Raw genomic sequence first — 22,760 nt, 5'->3', positions numbered from 1 at the left:
TACCTTTGCGAATTGTGATATGATATTTTTGCCACATTGCACATGTGAACTGTATAAGCCCTATGAACCTTATTGATGAAGATGCAGGTTTTGTGTGGAGAAACATACCTTTTAATGTCTGTCCTGTTTACAATGGAGAGCAGGGTTGTAGTAAAAGCAGTAACACAAGAAAACGTTTCAGTTCAAGCACATAAACAATTTATTTCAAGCCAGAAAGCTTGAAGCGAGCTGTCTGAACTCTACTCAGCCTCCCACCATAAAAGCTAGCAGTGCAGGAAACATTAATTTGGAAGGGATGAGTCAGATAAACATGTGGTGAAGTAAAGGAGGATGAAACTAGTAGTTAGGCTCTGACATCATTTCTCAAAAATAACATTCTGACCAGAAGACAAGAATAGATGGACATTTTAGGGAGAGCAGTACCCATTGTTCAAGATGAAGACTCATTACATTACATCCTGTACTTGATCTTTTAGAATAGTATATGCTACAGGCCAAAAGTTCAGAAGCAAACTCATGATTAGAATTTCAAACATATTTAGCAAAAATAAATATATTGCACTGAGCAGTTGAAAAAAAAAATGTGCAAACTCTGTTAATACAGTAATTCCTTAGTTAAAGGAACTGGTCACAAAAAAAAGAAGAAGCTTAGAACAATCAAAGTTTGTGCCATAAAAAATGTGGGGTGACAAAGTTTTAATAGGTAATGTTAACCAACCAACATCTGTCCTTATCAGCTGGCTGGTTCTCAAAACATCTTGTAGTTTACAACCTTCTCATACAGGTTGTGAAATTTATTTCAATGTAAATTATTACTCAGCTGAATTTTTAGCCATTATGTCAGTAGCTAGATATAGCTAGTCTACAATGCATCACAACTGGCATGAACCTGAAATGCTGTGTGCTGTCATTTAATTCAAATCCCACCTTTGTCAAATAAATAAATTAATCAAATCAAATCAAAACCAAATGGTGGGATTCATGTTTAGGGCAGTTAAGTGAATTTAAGATGATTCAAATTGTTACTGTCAAGCCTTGTTACTGTCTGTTATCTCATAAAAATGTTTATTCTTTGCTTCTTAAGTTTGGCATATAGTATAATTTATAGTATAATCTTTCTATACCATCATGTGCTCCCAAATGCTGTAAAATACTGCAATACATAATGTAATAAATAGTTAAAAGTTAAAAGCAACTCTTTAAATCAGGGGTGTCAAATCTTATCTGTGAAAGGCCGGTGTGGGTGCAGGTTTTCTTTCCAATCAGGCAGGAGCCACACCTGGTTCCACCTGTTTAATCAGTTGAGCCTGGCCTTCAGTAGACACAGGTGTGGCTTCTGCTTGGTTGGAATGAAAACCTGCACCCACACCAGCCCTTCCCGGATAAGAATGGACATGCCTGTTTTAAACATATGAACAAAAAATACATGGAAGTTATAAGCAGTACAGCAGGTAGCATAGGCCATGCACAAGCAATCATGTTCGAGCACCCAACCTCCAGCACAATCACAGTCACAATTTTAAAGTAGATTTGGAGCTTTTCAAGTCTGAGATGTAGATATAAAAGTAGAGATTAAACAAGCCACCAGTTGGATATCTATATATAAAGTACATGTACTGTAGATACCATTGGTCCACTACCATTCACTGTTTATCAGTTATATCAGTTATATAGCATATATAATATACTGTAACTGCATTTAGACAGTTAATAAGTAAGGAATAAAACCTGACGGGATATACTGCTGCAAGAATATAATCAATGATGCAGACACATGCACAGTTATTGTTGAATTGGTTACATTTAATGTTGTGGAATGTTTGTGAAGCATGGTTGCTGCTGTTATCACTTATGTTACAGCAGCTATAAACAGCCATTCTCTCACTTTCTCTTGAGGTTAATAATACAAAATACAGCTTTACTTCTGACTGTTATACAGTGCTGAGAATGGAGACTTCCTTAAATATTAAATAAACACGAAAAAAATCACCACATCAACAGTGATATGATCTTCCAAGTTATATAACTAAGAATTATGTATAATACAATACAATAATATCGCACTTTGCAGGAGATTGAGAATAGGAAGTGCAATAAGGTGCCATTTTGGTCACCAGGGTACTTTATTAAATATCATTTGCTAGTACTTAAAAGACAAGAATGAATATGTGAAATGTGTTACTATTTTAAAAAAAGAAATTTGTGAGTGCAAAACTCAATGGCACAAAGAGTGACTGCTAAAGTGTTTAACTGAATAATATATTTGAGATGGGAAGGTGGTGGGCGTGGAAGTTAACTAGGAAGTCATTAGGGCTTCAGACATGGTCTTTCTCCCAACCGTTAGTTAATTGGGATAATTCTATATATGGCATCAATCCCATTAAAATTAAGCAAACTGTAATTTGTCTCAGTTTTCAAATACAGGATTAACCGAGTAAAATTGTGCATTCATTTTTGAAAGATGATGGACACAGTTGTTGGTAGTGGACTCTAGCTTTTAAACAATGCTATATGTCTGAGCAGGTGAACAAAGTATTTTGCATAACAGTACCAGATTTCACGAAAGCGCTCTCTTAGATTTTAATATGGAAACCTTATTAGTTCAAGAGAAGTTGCAGCCCATCATGTTTTAGTATCCATGATACACACTGTAAGTTTGGGTGCTACTTTTTTTGTCCTTATTTATTGAACACCCTTACTCTGCATTTTTACTCTCTCCACTGTCTTCCTCACTCTCCTCACGCAGCGGCTGTAACCTGTATGGCAAGCCACAAACAACTCCTCAGCTTCCAAAAAGGCACCAGACAAAGAGAATCCACAGCAAAGGGAAGTGAAAAAGCAGACTGAGCATCGAGTACTGTAAGTGCAAACTCTCAGTCTGCACCAAAGTGCAGTGGGTGGGGTGTGGAAGGAAAGAAGCGAGGGAGGACAGGGAGTGATGGGACTTACTCTGGGTCATCTTCATTCTCTTCCTCCTGGATGTTGGAAAGTCTTTGAAGAAAAAAAAAAAACAGTGAACAGGTGAAGACTGAAGACTGTGTGGATGAGTTTGGTGAATATGCAGAGGAACAAAGTTAAGAAATTACAAATACTTTGTTACTTTGTTACTGTAAGTCTGGTTTTCAAGTATGTTTACTTTTACTCATATACTATTAACTCATATAGTATTGTACCTTGAGTTACTTTTACTGTTACCATTTACTTCTATAGTTTCAAAAGTATTTGCTACTTTCTACAACATCACAGCCTTAAATCACTCATTTGTACAGTCATAAGGTGATTTTAAGCTCCAGACAGCTTCAAGCAGTTGATCTAAATTCCTAACAATAGAAACTTTAAGAGGTGTGACAGCAAGAATGAGACCTAACACCAATCACTGGCAATTGTCTGTTGCTATGTACACTTTTGTTGGCATTTGTATACATTGACATTTGTATTGTGACAGTTCACTATTAGCATTTGGTTAGTTTGTATCGTCAAAATAATCATCGTGCTAGCTAATGTTTACATGGGATTAGGAATAAAGCTGTTGTTAGTTGGCCTTGGCTAATTTTTTCCCATGTTCCTTGGTTCCATGGTGAAACTAATTAATATCAGTGCATGATTCCAAGCAGATCTGTTTTTTTTTTGTGAGTCTTTCTTGTATTTTCATACTTTAAAGAAATTCAAGAGTTGAGTGAAGAATTTGAAACTGTACTTCAACTTTTACCAGAGGAGTTATTTTGATCAGATTGGTAGTCGCACTGTTACTTGAGTAAAGATTTTGGGTAATTTGACCACCTCTCTTTATATAGAGAATATTATTTGAGAAATCTTTGAAGCTATACATTTTTGTCGCATCTCTAGATCTCCATATTAGACTACAAGATCAAATACAAGCTCTATCCGATGTGATAGGTGTCATTATGCTGCATTATGGTGGAGTAGATATTGTAACTGGTTAGAATTGGGTGGTCTTTTGTATCTTTGTGAGTGTGTGTGTGTGTGTGTGTGTGTGTGTGTGTGTGTGTGTGTGCGCGCGCGCATGTCTGTGTGTGTTTATGTGACTTACTGCTCTCCACTGTCTGGTTCAGACACACGTTCTGACTCTGTGACTCTGATTACAGTGTGTTCCTCCTCCAGCTGTCTTACTGCCAATTCAGCAGCCTGGCGTGCCAACTCCTCCGCTATCCTCGCCGCCTCCAGACGCTCACGCTCCAGCCTGCATGTTCATTTGTTCATTCATCCATTCAAACAGCTAAAATACTGAACTATAATGTACTTTACTATACTATACTATAACTAACCCACTTAAATGTTAGCTACTATAACTATATTATCTTCACAATGATAACAATCTGCCTTTCTCACAATCATGATCTACATGTACATTTCAGATTAAAGTGGCCCAAATCACTTTTTTTTTTCATCAGAAGTGACATGGATTTGGATTCTTTTCCTATGATAGCGTGAACAGCAAATGTTACATTAAATCTTTTGGACCATGAATCATATGTAGTATTGAAATCCACTATGTGGCAATGCAACTTCAGTCTTAACAGTCAGGTTAGAATTTATTTTGATCATAATTTCACACCAGCATGAATTAAGGAAGAAAGACAGAGGACATGAGGTGTTAGGCCTAATCGGTATTTGGACCAAGGTTTCACTCTGCATCACGGTGTTGCCCTTTGTGTCTTCTTTCATACAACATAGTTGCAGTTGCTTTACAATTGTACAAATGGGTAAAATCTAATTTGTTGTTTGTTTATTTGTGTTTTGTTCTTTATTTATTTATGTTAATTAAATACATGCTTTCCATTAAATAAATATTACAAAATGTTTTCTTATGCTTTATTAGATCATTTAAAAAAATGAACTTAGGAAAATGGAGATTAAACAGTGTTCAGAAATACACAGACTTGACATCTACAGACACAGACTCTGCTTAGTCCAGTGGGACAAATCAAATTTAGTGTTTATACGTATAAACAGAAAAATTTTAATATTTGGTTTATGTCATAACATTGAATCCAGAGACATGTCGCTCACCTCTCTTGTATGGAGACCAAGGCAGCTTCCTCAGCCTCACGTCTAATGTTCTCTATTAGAGGAGTCCAGCGCTCTGTTTGTGTCTCAGCATCCTCCTGCTGTGTGATGAAGATATCAGGTATGGTGTTGTTTAGGACATCCTGCAGGGGGCAAATCTGATCCTCCATATGAACTTCAGCCTGTTTCTCCAGCTTGGCATTGAGCAAACAAGCCTGCTCGACCTGCTGCTGCTCCCAGTCTGAGTCCACCTCCTCTAGCACCAGGTTCTCCTCCAGCACCAGTTTCTCCTCCAGCACCAGGTTGTCCTCCTGCACAAAGTCTTCCTGCAGGATGCAAACTGAGCCAAAAGTAAACAAAAAAATCAGAAAAGAATAGGAGGGCATGTAGTAGTGGATTATTATGCATTATTATGAAATTTGAGAGACATAGCTGTGACCTGATCAAGCCTTTTACATGTATTTTACATAAAAATGCTTATACATTTCTTAATGGTTAACTTGAGATGTTTTATGCTTTATTCCACCAGATTCAACTTACTTTATATGGCCAAAAGTATGTGGACACCTGACCATCACACCCAAGTGTGGTTCTTTACCAAACTATTGCTACAAACTGTGCGGAAACACACAGTTGTCTATATGGATGCACCGATACCACTTTTTTTCAGACCAAGTACAAGTACTTACATTTGGGTACTTGCCGATACCAAGTATCGATATGAGTACTTCACACTTTTCGGAATGCCCCACGTCTGAAGCATGTCATCAAATGCACCTGCTATGGCTTGGCCAGTGTGCGAACCCCTAAACTGCGTTGCTTGTAAAACGACTCTCTGGGGAGTAAAATCCTCATCAATCCACTGTGCTATTAAACTTATAAGAGACATTGGGCTGACACTGCTAGTCCAAATATCAGTGGTGAAGCTGAAGGCCAAAATGTCTTGGTTCCTGATGTACTTTTTCACCAAGTCATGCAGCTTTGGTAATGCGGTATCTGTAATGTGGTGATGGCTGGGAATCTCATACTTCGGCTCAAGTACACCAAGAAGACGATGAAATCCTGTATTATCTACAACTGACAACAGTTGGTCATCAAGAGCAATGAACTGGGTAAGAGCTTCTGTTATTGTTACTGCCTGTGGGTTGTCTCTGGACATTTTCTCTCGCTTCTCCAGCGTTTGCTGAAAAGTTGGTTGTTGCTGTTTCCCGCTGCAAGCATTAGCAAACTCTCTGCACTCGGCATTATGGTTGTTCTTTAGATGTTTAATCAAATTGCTTGTGTTAAATTAGCTATTTTTCCCCCTCCTCTTGATAGTTTAGCAGAGCATAGTTTGCAGTCTGCTCTACTTTTATCATCATCACATATCTTAAAATATCTCCAAATCGCTGACATTGCTCCTTTTCCGACTACCTGCTCAACTGAGGAGAGGTTATGCTATGTCACGTTGTCACATAAAATGGTATCAGTGCGGTTGTATCGGGGTAGTTTTACAAGTACGAGTACGAGTACATGAGCACAGTAACGGGACGACACCCGAGTACTGGTATCGGTATCGGTGCCTACCTAGTTGTCTAGGCTGTCTTTGTATGCTATAGCATTAAGATTTCCTTTCACATGAACAAATAGGCCCAAACCTGTTCCATCATGACAGTTCCCCTGTGCACAAAGCAAAGTCCATGAAGACATGATTTGCCAAGGTCGGTGTAGAGGAACTCAAGTGGTCTGCACAGAGCCCTGACCTCAACTCCACTGAAAACTTTTTTGGATGATTTGGCGTGCTGACTGAGCCCAGGCCTCCTCACCTGACATCAGTGCCTGATCTCACTAATGCTTAACCCTCCCAACATGTTCCAAAATCTAGTGGAAAGCCTTCCCAGAAGAGTGGAGGTTTTTATAACACCAAAGTGGAACTAAATCTGGAATGGGATGTTCACCAAGCAAATATGGGTGTAATTAGTCAGGTGTCCAGTTACTTTTGGCCATACAGTGTATCTGGCAATTATGAAGCCTTTCATGAGTAAGCATGGGCTAAATATTTGATATACAATAAGCATACAAGTCATACCAGTCCTGTGCAAGTTGTTACTATAGAAACAATAATGTATTATAATGGGTGCTATGCATATGTAATAAACCTGTAATTTGCAGCTGCATGACTGAACTGCTGTTACGGAAAATTAACCAACACCTTCTGACTAATCAGATTAGAGATTTCAGTAATCAGTTCAACTGAACACAGACTTGGGTTAAATGTTTGTGTAGTTTGAAAATATAATGGAGATTAGTTTTAATTTAAGGGGAAATAAAGAATTTATTTAATCTCATTAAGTCAAAGGAACCGTGTGGTAGTGAATATCTTCTTGAATATCCAATTGTCATACTCTGGTGTGACAAAATGATGCCTTCTCTTGTTTTCTATAGACGTCTGAATAATAATGTCACACTACACAGAGCATTTCAGCATTTCAAAAGTAATTTATTAATTATTACAGGCGGCAAACATTTGCAATAAGGTCACCCTGGGCCAAGCCAGCAGCAGCATCTCACACACAAACAACAACAACAACAACAACAACAGCAACAACAAGGACAACAACAAATAACATTAACTAAAAGAGCTAGCTAAGGATGTAGCTTGGTAGCACATCTTTCTTTAGTAATTTTTCTCTCAAGGTATGCTATTGTCAGACCCATATTATATCACTCAGTTTGTGATATTCTGCGAAATCACAAACTGAGTTCATATGCAAAGCTTCCCAAACTGATTTTTATGTTAGCATTGAAAAAGACTCCATTTTTAATTAAAAAAAAAAACAAAACATTTTGGAGCTTTGGTCACAAATCTGCGTAATCGGATCAGTCATCCAAGAGGAGTTGATTTAAAAGTTATGTTTTTAAATTGAAAGGGAACCTTAAAACTGAATTTCTGTCGAGTCAGAAACATTCTGTTGAATGAGATGCAATATGGCGGACTTTTTAAGCATAATACTTAGCAGGTGCCGTACAATATCACCACAAGCTGTAAAGAATTGACTGGAAAACTCATCTGTAGCGTGACATTTATGCTAACTATTAGCACAGCTACTGACAGGCTAAGCAAACCAGCTAACCATACTCCTGGAGAAACAGAGAAAGTTGAAAAAAAAAAAAGGCTCTGTAATACGAACTAAACAATTATAGCACAGCTATGCAAGCATGGCTCACATGATCTGATCAGACTAGCTAATTCAATTACAGATCATTATAACTAAGCAGCCAGCTGGTATTTCTACAGAGAAATGGAATATATGTGTGTGTGTGTGTGTGTGTGTGTGTGTGTATGTGTGTGTGTTTCCACTGGACTGATTGTTCTCTCTCTTTCTCTCTGTCTCGCTGGGTATAAGTCCCTCTCCCAGTCTTCTTCTCCTTATGTTTAGGGGGCTCTCATGGCCTTCTCCCCTGAAACAGAAGGAGAAGAGGAGCTGAGTTACAATCTGTCTCAAATACTCAAACCTCCACAGTCCAAATACGCAGAGAGACACTTCAAGTCCCAGTGCACTGACACCAGCACACAGATCTCAAATTTAACCATCATCTAATTTAAGAGCTAAGTCAGGTGTTTCAGAGTGGAGTAAAATGCAAAATGAAATGAGCCGTACTACTGAAATCTAGAGAAACTGTGCAGTATTAATTTTTTTGTCCTATCCTGTTATCTGTTTAAAAAAATAAAAAAATAAAATCAAGATCAAAACGTTCTACAGTTTTTATTGAGACTGAATAATGATAGGAGATAGATGGAAGTTGAGCACAATGTTATATGTGACAACTCTTTAATAATTCTATGAAATTTAAAAGGACTTCTGCCTTGCTCTTTTCCTAATTGTACCTGTTGGATAAAGTTGCAAAAAAAAATCCCCAAACTATCTAACATAAGCTGTTCTCTAAACCTCTTTATACAACATTTAGCTCCGATCCACTAATTTAACTGGTCAAGTGGTGTTCCAAGAGTGCAAATATTTCCTATATATATATATCCGTACTGGGATGTGTGAATCAATTTCGCTTGTCTGTGTTCACCACGTATAATTTCACTTCCTAGTTTAAAATGATTACTACAGTAGTGTTAATGACGTCAACAGTCGACAAGGCAACCGATACTTTCAGGAATATAAATTATGACTTAAAATATGAAAGCTCATCAGGTGAAGATGAAAAAAAGGAGGAAATGGCAATTTTAATGGGGATGTACAAATCAATGTGAGCTAGCTAGTTACAGTATCTAGCTGATGTGCTATAAAGTGAGTGTGGCTTCTCCAGGGTTTATTTCCACTAGCGGCGCACAAATTTGGTCATATTGTGTCCAAAATGTTCAATTCAAACCAGGATTCAAAGAAGGATTGTCCATAATCAGCTGATTTTTATCACCACTTTAGTGAAAAAAAAAAATTGTGTGCAAAATATCAGTGTGACCAGTGATTAATGCATGTATTTGGCCATTTTTAAAGCCATTTTTTCCTCATTCACCACCTTGGAAATCAATCCCTAATCAAAATAAATTCAAAAAGGACCACACAAACTCTTTTAGACATCTATTCATTGTCTTGTGTGAAACATCATTATTCACTATGCCTAATCTAGTAATCAGACATATACTGTAATACAGGCAAGCTTCTTAAGCATTATTTTATTTTATTATTTTAAACACCTTTTTTTTCCTCAGTAGATTTATACAAATATTATGAATTGTTAGTAATAGATTTGGATGCACTCATGTTTGGCAGTTCCATGTCTAGGTTTGATGTGTGAAAGTACTTTGAGGGTATATGGGGAAAAAGGTATAATATAGACTTACTGCTCTGAACTGTATCCAAAGTGTCCTGTGAAAAGACATTAAACCATTAGAAGGAAGTAAAACCGACATTTTTAGCATGATAATGATTAATTTCATTGACTGAAACACAACTTTCTGCAGCCGAAGTGTGATTTTTTAGGCTATTAAATTGTCCTAGGTGCAACTTTCACATTTCTCAAATAAGTTCTCATTCATTGTGGTCATTATTTATCCACCATACAGACTTTTTGGGTTCACTTGATTTATTGGCTTTGCCTTCAGAAAAGTGATAGACAATTACATCACTTTGAAATGATTTCCCAGCTTTGGCCTGATGAGACCTTCAGGAAAAAAAATGACTGTAATAATTCAATAATTCAAACTCCCTCACTTAACTGAATAGGCACATGTGTAATATGCTGATATGACACTTTTCAGGTGCCAATTTTGTCGACAGAACTGAACTGATGAAGTGACACGAGAGTGTGATATTTTAGATTAACTGGTGTAGTGGTATTTTAATATGCAAATTGATGCTAATCCTACCCTGGCTGAGACCTACAAGGGATATATACATGGTGTCCATATATACATATATATATTAAAGGGATATATACAGTATCTCACAAAAGTGAGTACACCCCTCACATTTTTGTAAATATTTGATTATATCTTTTCATGTGACCTCACTGAAGAAATGACACTTGGCTACAATGTAAAGTAGTTAGTGTACAGCTTGTATAACAGTGTAAATTTACTGTCCCCTCAAAATAACTCAACACACAGCCATTAATGTCTAAACCGCTGGCAACAAAAGTGAGTACACCCCTAAGTGAAAATGTCCAAATTGGGCCCAAAGTGTCAATATTTTGTGTGGCCACCATTATTTTCCAGCACTGCCGTAACCCTCTTGGGCATGGAGTTCACCAGAGCTTCACAGGTTGCCACTGGAGTCCTTATTGAAATCATTCTCATGGCTGGCTTGGTAAGGTTGTGACTTACGGTAACACTGTTGCCAAACTTATTAACAAATTCAAAAAGACTGGAAGTGTTGCGGTCCAACCAAGAAGTGGACGCCCATAAACATTCACTGATGAAGACACAACCGATGTGGTTAACAATAGACCAAAGCTATGCCCAAAGCTGGGATTTAAGGAAGAAGACAAATCATATGAAATGTCATTTGGAGTTTGCCAAAAGACATATCGGAGACTAAGCAAATATATGGGAAAAGGTTTGTTGGTCTGATGAGACCAAAAATGTAACTTTTTGGCCTTAGCACAAAACGCTCTCTTTGGCAGAAAACTCAGCAATGTTTATCATCCTGTGAACACCATCCCCAGAGTAAAGCGTGGTGGGGGTAGCATCATGTTGAGATTTGCCCCTAGCTTTTGATTACTTCTCTGAATAATCCCCCTCTTTACTCAGTTACTGACCTTTTGGTGGATGGCCTTCTCTAGCTAGAATTGTGGTTGTACTACTAAGGGATAGTTTGAGTAGATTCATGACATATAATCCCAATTACGTCCATTTCAGTTCCAGGTTGTAACACGACAAAATGTGTCAAAGTTCAAGGGGTGATTACTTATGCAAGCCAGTGTATGGCATTATGCCAATGCTTACTCTGTGTTTAATAGGATTGAGATGTGCCGATGTGACTGAATGTTCGAGCCTCACATCTAACTGCACTTCTTGATAAAAATATTAATTCTAACTCCATCCCTTTTTACAATTCTACCGCTCTGAGACAGTTTACCACCTGGTAGAAAAATATCAAGAGTATCTTCAAACTTCTTTGAACTACCTTTAACTCTAAAGTTTTGTTGAATTAGAAATTAGAGAAAAACATTTAATTCTTACAGAATATGATTTACAATACCTAAACATATTTCTGAATGCTGATGTAGCAGCTATGTTATCATACCTCTTTTGGCTTCAGAACAGGCTGTGGCATAATGCGACCGAGTCCCTGCGCAATCCAGCTAACCACGCTTAAAAATGAAAGAAAATCATATTAATTTATGGGTAGTCCTGAGCTTGCATTCTGTAATCTGCAAAGTACAAGCCAATAGTAAACTAAACAAATGTTCTTATCATGCCATAACAAGGACACTACAGCAGAAGCAACTGCAAATATTAGCTATTTGCAACTCAAGTGCATTTGCTGGAAAGGATGAAAAACATTTATTCAGTTCAGCAGTGGAGCATTTCGGTTTTATTTTCTTCACAGTTAGCAGTTTCAATTTAATATGCATTTAAATAGTTTGGGGTCTTGGCAGAACAGGAACAGTATACAATAATCCACTTACTTGGATTCCTCCTCCACACTGGGTTGCCATGGAAACAAACAAATAAACAGTTAATTCTCAAGTTAGAGGCTGTGTTCTATAAAAACATGCCTAGGTTGTCAGTTTCAAGTCCAATAAGGGTTTTAAACCTTCCTAGTTCATGACAAAACAGTCAAAACTGTAATGGATGAGCAAAAACAAAAACAACAACAATAACAACAACAGCAATAACAAAACAACTATAGAAATAATTTTAATCAAAATCAGCCAAATGGTTTTATTAACCAGGCTGATGCCATTTTTTAAAAACCGGTGTGATAAAAAATGACACAATGAAATGGGAAAACTGTCCAATCTGCCCATGAGTAAATGTATAAGTGGACCAACTTTGTTCCCTTGGTTGCGTCCTCAGCTGCTGATAGATCAGGTGCTAAACATAGAAAGAAAAATATGAGATTTTTACAATGACTTTATGTAACAGATTCCTATCCAGAGCATAGTTCATTCATTTTCAGAAACAAAAGAGACAACCTTTAAATAAATAAAGAATCCAGACAATAGAGAATATTTTCTACCCTTTGGAGGTGCAGTATTAGGAGCAGGTTCTTTTTTATCTGAAGTGTCTGTAATAGATGGAGAGTGTCCTGGCTGTGGAACAACCTTCTCCAAACCATGCTTTATCCACTCCATCACCCTGACAAGGCAACAAAGATGAAAGTCAGACTTTGAGAAACAAGCACAGACTAAACTAAAATGCTTTAAAATTTTAGTAAAATAAGTGGAATACCTGGGAGTTAATGGCTTGTCTCCTTCAGGTTCTGCATCAGAAACCACCTCCACCACAGGGACTTGAGTTGGAGGCTCAGGCTCAGGCTCTAAATGGATATAAAACATAAAATACACACACACACACACACACACACACACACACATATATAAATATATATATATATATATATAAACACATATCCGTTAAAGGGCCAAACAAATATGTATTTCTGTAAACTAAATGAAAAGACTACTTCTATTTTATACACTCACCCACTTTAACCACTTTAATCTCCTGCACATGTGGCAGAAAAGCAAAATATTCACATAGCACTGAATAATCTTTACCAGTAAACAATTTCCATAACTTTTATGTTTTATTTACATATGGACACCTGATACATTCTGATACATTTAGATAGTGATTTGTATAAAATGACAAATTTAGTTTTGCTAAACATAATAATAAATAAAAAAAATCATGCTTTTATTTAAACCTAAATGTTAAATGAAAATATGAAAGATACATGTAAATGTTAAATGTAGGAAATTGGAGACTTATTAAAAGATATACATTTCAAATTTTGCAGTTAATATTTAACATTTACATTTAGGGTTTAGATTTAATATTTATATTTATATGTAATATAAGATGTAATATTTGTATAAGATGTAATATTTGTATAAGATGTAATATCTAAATGTAATATTCAGATTTAATATTTATATTTATATATATAATATTTGAATTTACAAGTAAATGTAGATTAGGATTTGTTTTAAAAGTATGCAAATTCTTTTTTTTGCAGTGGCTCTCTAGGAGCAGTGCACTGTGGGATTTTAGCTTGTAGCAGTTACAGTGTCTTGGGTGATCTACTTACAGTGTGCACCACCTTTACTTCTGGCACCACTTTTGGAACCTGAAGAAAAATTCCATTAAAAGCAAAAAAACTCATCAACAGTTCAAAAAAGAAATGAAGATGGTGGCATTCACATGGTGATAGTTGAATATAATGGGTGATGATGAATGTCTACTCTGGCCATCCTTTTTATCTATCTATCCATCCACTTTCCATACCGCTTATCCTACACAGGATCGTGGGGGAGCCTGGAGCCTATCCCAGGAAACTCAGAGCACAAGTTGGTGGACACCCTCGATGGGCTGCCAACCCATTACAGGGCACAACTGCACACACATTCACACACTACAGACAATTTGGAAATTCCAATCAGCCTACAACGCATGTCTTTGGACTGAGGGAGGAAACCAGAGTACCCGGAGGAGACCCCTGAAGCACAGGGAGAACATGCAAGCTCGCCGCACACAGGGAGAAGACGGGATTCGAACCCCCAACCCGGAGGTGCAAAACAAACGTGCTCATACATAATGATATATACAGAACATAATATTTAGTTTGTAAGAAAGGAAACCATTATTCCTTATGGTATGAAAATTGCGTACTGTTATAAGAAAATAATCAACAAGGGGAGTTAATGTTCCCAACCCAAAGTTGATTATTTTCCAATAACAGCACGTCCTGATGTGTTTTATTCCTCTTATACCCCAGCAAATTGCTGGTGATTGCAATTTTTAATTGATTAATGAATGAATAGTCATGCTTTTAAAAAAAAAATCATTTTCTAGTTACACTGAATGTTGTAGAATGTCCGAAAAAAGTTAGTTCCTGTTATGACATACAATATATAGCAGCTAAAAACAGTCCTTTCCTCACCAGACTCATAGCATGTTTTTAAAATCTGTTAATTACCTTCCAACCAATCAGATTCAGAGCATAGTGTCCATGTAGTAAATCTGATTTTAGTGTGTTATGATATTGGGTTGTATGATTAATATAGTGGCTTTTGCACAGTACTATATGCTACATTTTGTAATGTTAGGTGATGAAATTACTGTTGTGTGCGTCTGTGTGTGTGTGTGTGTGTGTGTGTGTGTGTCAGCATACCTCAATCACCTCCTGGGATTCTGTCTGCTGTTTGTGCTTGTCATCAGGTTGTGGAACCACTTTGCCTAATCCCTGCACAATCCAGTTTATCACCCCTGTCCTGAGAAGGTGGAAAATCACTTGGTAAACTCACTGGGTCTGAAAGCAGGGTGTGTGTGTGTGTGTGTGCAGGGAGGTGCACTGTTCTGAGTAAACACTATGAGGCAGCAGCAGACAGGAGCAAAGCTGAGTGTGTTCTGCAAGCAGGAGTTTATATAAAGCATTAACTACATAGGATTACAGCTTTTATATAAAACCATAGTTTTTTTCTGTAATGATCAGTGGTGGACAAAGTACTGAGAAACTATAGTGACGCAAAAGCACAAGTACAGAATCTTACTTAAAAGTAGAAGTATGCAGGGAAAAATCAACTTGACTGACAATAAAAAAGTATCGACGTTTAAACATACTCAAATATTTAAGAGTAAAAAAGTAAATATTTCTAACTGATGAATAGAGCTGACCACAATGCAGACAACCATATACTTTGGCTTGCTGGTTAGCTAATGTCTAATTACACATTAGCACATTAACAACAAAAACAAAACATTACTAGCTTGCTAATTTATCAAGCTAAATTGCAAAACTCAACTATCTAGCTAATTTAACAAGCCAATTTACAAATCTTAACAATCTAGCCAATTTAACTAGCTGATTTTTTTAATTAATTTTTTTCTGCCAAACGTAAATAAAATGTATTAAATTAACGTAGATTTGATGGCCAATTTTAAGGGCTGACATTTGATGTTTTATGTAGGAGGCAAATGAGACACCTCATTCTATGTGAATGGGAAACTTCAACAAAAGGCAAAAAAGTGGGAAAAAACAGAAAAAGAACCTCTCATTTTATACAACGTGTAGAATATTTTGAAGCAGAAAATGAAAATTTAAGGAGTAAAAAGTATGTTACTTTGTCTTGGAAATTTATTTGATTTATTTACAATCATTCAAATTTTATAATACTTCAGTAAGATACCAAAAACAACAACAACAACAACAAAAAAAAAACAATTACACAAGTAATTTCCAGTTCTTGTCCATGACTGGATGATTCCAGCAATTTTGCGTTAATTGTCAGTGAGGATTGTATTGAGATTACTAGGGGTGGAACGCAATGCCACTATCTGTATCTGTATCTAGTTAATGCTCCAAATATCTGTATCTGTATTTGTATTCAGATTTAAAACTGCAGTGGGCATGGCCTAAACCAGAAAAAAGTACCCTACACTGGAAAACTCGGGGAAAATGTTTTCATGCAGTCATTATTTTTGCTTGTACATGTCTGTGATATTTTCTATATATTAATTAGTAGCCTAATTTAAACCATTACAGCCTTGACCAGGCAGTCACTAAGAATGAACAAACACTGTAAATGTGTTCTTTTTTTTTTTTTGTCCTGATATCGTCATATCTGACCACTCACTCGAGCCTTGATACACACCTCTAGTATCAAGTATCTAGTATCAAAAGGTCCTAATAAAATCGTGCACCTCCTATTCGTATCTGTATTTGTATTTGTTTAGAACATATTATCTGTTCATATTACCTAGTCAGAAGATATGTCTACATTACCCCTATCTTATCCACACTGCATTGGCTCCCAATCAAATTTCACATTGATTAGAAACTACTACTATTGACCTATAAAGCAATGAATGGTCTTGTGCCACAGTACCTGAGCGAATTTTAGGCCTTGCCTATTCAACCAAAAGGTGCAGGCAATTTGTTGGTATCTTGTATAGTGAAGGCTACAGCAGGGAGCAGAACTTTCAGACATTTATTTATATTTGGTTATATTCCCAGAGTTGAGGCAGTGTTAAAGCACAGATTAAAGATGTAGTAAAAATGGTCTAGTAAAAAACAACAACACTGGGTATGAATATGAAATGAGTCCATCCTTTCTGTATATGTGGACTACAGAATAAAAAGGGTGTTTATATCTTATGTAGTACACAATATGTCCAGTAAGGGGGCCAGCTTGGGATTCAGCTCAGGGTTTATTTACCAGACGTGCCATAAAGGGAGAAACCACTATAGGCCTATATATAAATCTACATAAACCCTATAGCCCTAGATCCTGTGTCTTAAGGCCTGTTCATACCAAATACGATATAACTACATACAGAAAAATCACTTTTTTGGCATAGCTACCCTTCACACAAAGACTCAATTCTTCATACACATTTTAAAAAATAGCACATGCAATTTTGAATACCTGTGAAAGACAATATGTATTTTTTATGTTTGAAGCGCTACTGTGAGTGCTACATCATAAAAGTATGAGAGTGTTGATCTTTCACAGGTATTCAAAAATGCATGTGCTATTTTTTAAAATGTGTATGAAGAATTGAGTTTGGGGTAAATAAGCCTTTAAGGCAGACTCTGCTAAAAATGGTGTGGCATAAGCTTTTCTCACGGGCCCAGGGATTTATTAGCTACTCTCTACAAATGACATCTGTATGACAAATACAGATGGCAAATGACAAATGTTCTTTACTACCACTGAGTTAGCTACTTTTGGAAATTGAGGTTTGTATGCCTTCAAGAGTAGCCTATTATGTTGTGCTATTTGTTAGTGTTTGTTACTTTTTCATCTGGATTTGAAAGGATGAAAGAAAAATGCATTTTTTCTCTCATGTATTTCTCACAGCTGTGCTGTGTGTAATCGGGTAAACAGGGTAGCTTTCAGTTTCCCTGAAAATGAAACAGACTGTAAGTGCCCTGAAATTGTCAATAAATGCTGCTGTGCTTTGGAATTACAGCACTCTCCAGCATAGCACCCTTTGGTGTCTGGCTGAAGTGGCTATTACCCCAGAGATGCTATGACCCTTGAAGTTTCAAGAGCAAGGGAAGTTCAGCAAAAGGCAATGCTGCATTTCTGGCTAATATATCATTTAATATGAGTATGATTTATTGGGAACGTTCAGAACACCATACTGATTCAGTGTGTTTTTGCCCTGAGGTGTGGGTGGGTTTACGCAGGTCAGTTAAATACATGTTATCTATTAAAATACAGTCTGTTGCAAACACTGAATAATGCAAACACAACACCCCTACCGAGAACATTCTTCTAATGTACAATAACATGCTTACTGAGATATTAATAACTTGGATGCCGTTACAGTGCCGTCTATAAGTAATCTCAGGGATGGCTTACCAACCAGGCCTATTGGGCACTTTCCCAGGGACCCTGGTGATTAGGGGGCCCTCGACGAGCAGAGATTTAATCTGATATTATTTGACTGATTGGCTATAAGGGGTGGGAAATGTAGTGAAATTATACTTAAATGAAAGTATAGAGTGCTACTTTTAAATGTACTCAAGTGAAAGTAAATAATAATACAATAAACTCAAATAATAAAAAGTCACATTTTCACGTGAAAGGTAACTTTTAGCATAATATCTTTTATCTAAAACTGTTTAAAGCAACTATGTCACTATGTCTCAAAACATCATCCAGTCTCTGTAAATCATGCCAAGTAATTGGCTAATGAATGAATAAGAAGTAAAATATCCTGTCAATAACCAACATTAGATAGATTTTGATGCTGGATAGCCATTTTTTTTTTCTTGAAATTGCTATTTTGTAAGAATACAAGTATCCAATTTCAATAATAGTTAAGTAAACTATAAATGCACCAAAATAATACTATCACTAGTAATGAAGTACAATTACTCAAGTATTTTCCACACCTGTTCCATGGTCATTATGCTAAATCACAAACAACACCTGTCATGTAAAGACATTTTTCCTAATGTCTCGGATTAAAAACAGCTTGTTAAACAGCTGGACTATGATGTATCGCGCCTAAAATTCATATATTGCTACTAGCTATTGACCTATCCAGCTCTCTATACTATGTTTTAGAGTGTACTATTTGACCTTGTCCTGTATGATTCTGTCTGGATTGTGTTGTTGTGTGTACCAATTCAATGAATAAACTATGTGCTCTATAAAAAGCATTTTTCAAAGAATGATCTATGGGTAAAATCAAATTTATGCAAAATTTCAGCAGAGCTGAAAACTTTAGTGGCAGCCATTTTGCCAATTTGTCATCAATCACTTGATTTCTACTTGAATCTGCATGCATGCAGGCCTAGTTCACCGTTTCACTGTTTTCATGAAAGAAAGCCACACTTGCCTGTCTGAGGCTTTAACTTACAGTCTATATAATGCAAACTGGTGATCATAAGCCTTTATTACTTTTTAACTACAGTATATTAGCCTTACTGCTCCAGTATGCTCCACATCTAACATGTTTTGGCCAAGCACATTGGAGGTGAGGGTTAGATTACTTAAATTTGATTTCCCCCTTAACCATTCCTTTGACTTCTGCACAGTATACACCTGCTAAGTAAGTATAAATGTTGAGCCAGATCTACTCACTCTTCATTCACTTTACTGCAATCCATGATGACATATAATACAAAAAATATGATAGAGTAAATCAAATATGCAGATAATCAAATGCCATACCTCTCTCTCTCTCTCTCTCTCTCTCTCTCACACACACACACAGAATTAATAGTAATGAAATAGTAATGTAAATTGTACCTATTGCATTCTTCCTCCTGTTGCTAAGAAATGTAAGAGAGAAAGAGAGAGAGAGAGAGAGAGAGAGAGAGAATGGTTGCTCAGTTAGAAATGAGAAGGACATGTATATTTAATGGATAGTTTTGTCAAGCACATGGGACTTCAGTGCTGTCATTGTACCCTGGCATCACTGTCTGCTGCAGGCTGGGGGAGGGCACTGGTCAAACCCTGAGAGATCCAGGCCAATACACCACCCTGAGACCTGCAGAGAGAGAGAGAGAGAGAGAGAGAGAGAGAGAGAGAAAGATTTGGTAGGGTGGACGGGATGTGGGCAGTCAGAAGTGGCACATACACACACACACACCCACACATGCACACACGCACACACACACGCACACACACACACACACACACACACACACACACACACACACACACACACACACACCTGTTTTCTTCTGAGACTTCATCTTCTTTTGGCTTAGCAGGATTGGCTGCTATTCAAGAAAATGAAAAAAAAAAAAACAACAACACACCAATAGCTTTTTAAAACGTAAAAATACAAATGATTACAAACATTATAACATCTCACTTTTATTAAATTAATTAATACGATAATACTAAAACTCTGGCTCTATATGAGTCAATAATCCATCCATCCATCCATCCATCCATCCATCTTCTATACCGATTAATCCTTTTCAGAGTCACGGGAAAACCTGGAGCCTATCCAGGGAGAATCGGGCACGAGGCAGGGTACACCCTGGACAGGGTGCCAATCCATCGCAGGGCACAATCACATACACACTCACACACCCATACATACACTACGGACATTTTAGACACGCCAATCAGCCTACCATGCATGTCTTTGGACTGGGGAAGGAAACTGGAGTAATGAGTCAATAATACGATTTATTATTATATTTTAACTCTAGGATGTATGCATTCAGCCCCACCATCACGGGGATAACCTGGGAAGCTCTCTCAGTCCTGTTTACATTTCACAGCTTACATGTGTGTGTTTCCGTGGTTTTAATGGATTGTCCCAGGCCCGGGTAATATGCATTGCAGGCCTGTGTGCACGTGTACAGTTAATATGTTGCACTGTGAGCAATTCACTGGTGTAGTGTTCAATAAAGTATATGGTGCCTATTGCTTTTCTCCAACCTTATTATTAGACTAAAATCCAGATGTCTTGCATTTCTCAAAATTTGATAGTTACGTTAATACGACCTAAGATATCATACTGTAATGTTTATATCACCACTTAATAATCTAGCAGCTGCCAAATGATCAGATTATACTGTACGTATATATATTCACTTAAACTCACTCAGTGCCACATAATGATTTATATACAGTATAATGTACTGACTAATGGTCAGCTGTCATGTGTGTAATCACCCACCTTTTTTCACCTCTTGCTCTTTAACTGGTGCTTTTTGTTCCTAAAAGAGCGAAAAGCAACTTAAGTTAAGCCATGTGGCTCATTACAACTCAACACCCTGAGGTACATTTATCCTGCTTTTCACTGGATAAAGATTTAGCATTTTACATTGTTCAATAATTGTATGATGTGTAAAGACATTTTGGTTCCCAAGTGCTTAGAGCCTTTAGTAAAACAGTTTCGAAGTGACTGGTGTATTTAACAGACCACAATTGCTTTCAATTCATCAGCTGACAAAATAAAACATTTTACTGTACTGTCTTCTTCTTTTTATTTTCTCAGTCATGACAATTTTTTTTTTTGAGATTTTTCTGGACACCAAAAGAATATAAAATGCAGCCAGAATTCTGTTAGAAAAATCTAACTATTCATCAGTTTGTCCTAAAACTTGCAATAATGTGTATTTAATTTACACGATACATTTATAAATATAAATAAATATAAATTTATATATAAATATAAATTTATAAATGTATTCATTAACATTTTACATTAATAAAAAAATGCACATGTAAATTAAATGCACATTGCAAGTTTGTGATGAATAGCTTGATTTTTTACATAATTTTATTAACGTAATGTTATTTTACATATTTACATAATGTTTAGTCTAGTAGTTTTTGACCTGTTAGGGTTACTGCACTTCAGTGCTATACTGATTTCTGAGCTGAAGCCTTTGCAAACCTAACTACCTGTGTTTTTACAGATAATTAACCCTAACCATAGACCTAACCCTAAACCATAACCTTACAGTATTGAGAAAAAGACAATGGATGGACTCTTTAATGTCATCATCAGTAGCCATGCTGGTTCAGACTGTTATCTGTTATAAGCCCATTCTGTAGGATTTGATGGGAGAGGTTAGTGCAAAAACTATTCATCACTTCACACTTCATTTGTTCTTCAAATATAACATGTAGAAAATCTTTTACTGTACTACATATGTGTACATTTCTCTTTTTTAACACATCAGACAGTTATATATACTCTGACCTCTGGTAGTAATATTAAATGAGGCTAAAATCAACTAGCTATCAGATTTTTGCTCAACAATAACTCATTTGTACCTGCTGTCCTTCTGTCTATTTCATATTGTGGAACCTATAATGTTCCACATGCTATAGCATAAATGCTATTGATGTTCTGCACATTTACTCATAAATCACAGTAGTATTTATTATAGAAATATAAATAACTGCAGTTTTGGCTAGTGCAGTGAACATTTAAGGTTAGTTACATTTGGAAAAAAGTCTTTCTGAATTTGACAGTACCTATATACTTACTACACAGGAATTGGCCATTTATTTAACATAGATGTTGCACCTACTTGTGAGTGGCGTAAAAGAAAATAGTTTGCCTATTGTTGGCAGATTGTAAGCTCAAAAGTAATTAGGCAAACTAACATAATAATAAATATCCTACAAATCCTTTACAGTCAATGACTGCCTGAAATCTGTAGCCCACGGACATCATCAAACGATGAGTTTCTTCCCTTTGCCAGGCCTTTACTACAGCCACCTTCAGTTGCTGCTTGTTTGTGGGTCTTTCTACTTCAGTTTTGTCTTCAGTAAGTGAAAAGCACGTTCAATTGGGTTGAGGTCAACAGACATTTAAAAATATTTAATTTCTTTGCCTTAAGAAGCCCCTGGGTTGCTTTCACGGAACGATTTGGGTCATTATCCATCTGTACTGTGAAGCACTGTCCTATCAGTTTTGCAGCATTTGACTGAATCTGAAGAGAAAGTATAGCTTCATACACTTCAGAATTCATCCTGCTACTTCTATCAGCAGTCAAATCATCAATAAACAACAGTGATCAAGTTCTATACATGCCCATGCCATAACACTTCCTCCACATTAATTCATGACAAAAATT

General features: G+C 36.6%; 1 protein-coding gene across 1 annotated transcript in view; it reads right to left on the bottom strand.

Annotated features, from left to right (window-relative positions):
* cngb1a (cyclic nucleotide gated channel subunit beta 1a) overlaps positions 1-13,026 on the bottom strand; it is a 33,665-nt gene extending 20,639 nt beyond the window's left edge. Inside the window, exons 1-9 of the mRNA XM_053622690.1 lie at positions 12,917-13,026; positions 12,705-12,823; positions 12,517-12,559; positions 12,151-12,168; positions 11,766-11,832; positions 9,863-9,887; positions 5,032-5,368; positions 4,052-4,201; positions 2,950-2,991 (exon numbers count right to left, since the gene is read on the bottom strand). Of these exons, the coding sequence (XP_053478665.1) occupies positions 2,950-2,991; positions 4,052-4,201; positions 5,032-5,368; positions 9,863-9,887; positions 11,766-11,832; positions 12,151-12,168; positions 12,517-12,559; positions 12,705-12,823; positions 12,917-13,023 (908 nt within the window). The 5' untranslated portion in view covers positions 13,024-13,026. The remainder of the gene's footprint in view (positions 1-2,949; positions 2,992-4,051; positions 4,202-5,031; positions 5,369-9,862; positions 9,888-11,765; positions 11,833-12,150; positions 12,169-12,516; positions 12,560-12,704; positions 12,824-12,916) is intronic.
* Between the last annotated feature and the right edge of the window lie 9,734 nt (positions 13,027-22,760).

Source organism: Ictalurus furcatus, chromosome 4, assembly GCF_023375685.1.
Source record: "Ictalurus furcatus strain D&B chromosome 4, Billie_1.0, whole genome shotgun sequence".
Lineage (NCBI taxonomy): Eukaryota > Metazoa > Chordata > Actinopteri > Siluriformes > Ictaluridae > Ictalurus > Ictalurus furcatus.
This window is presented reverse-complemented; position numbering and strand designations above follow the sequence as displayed.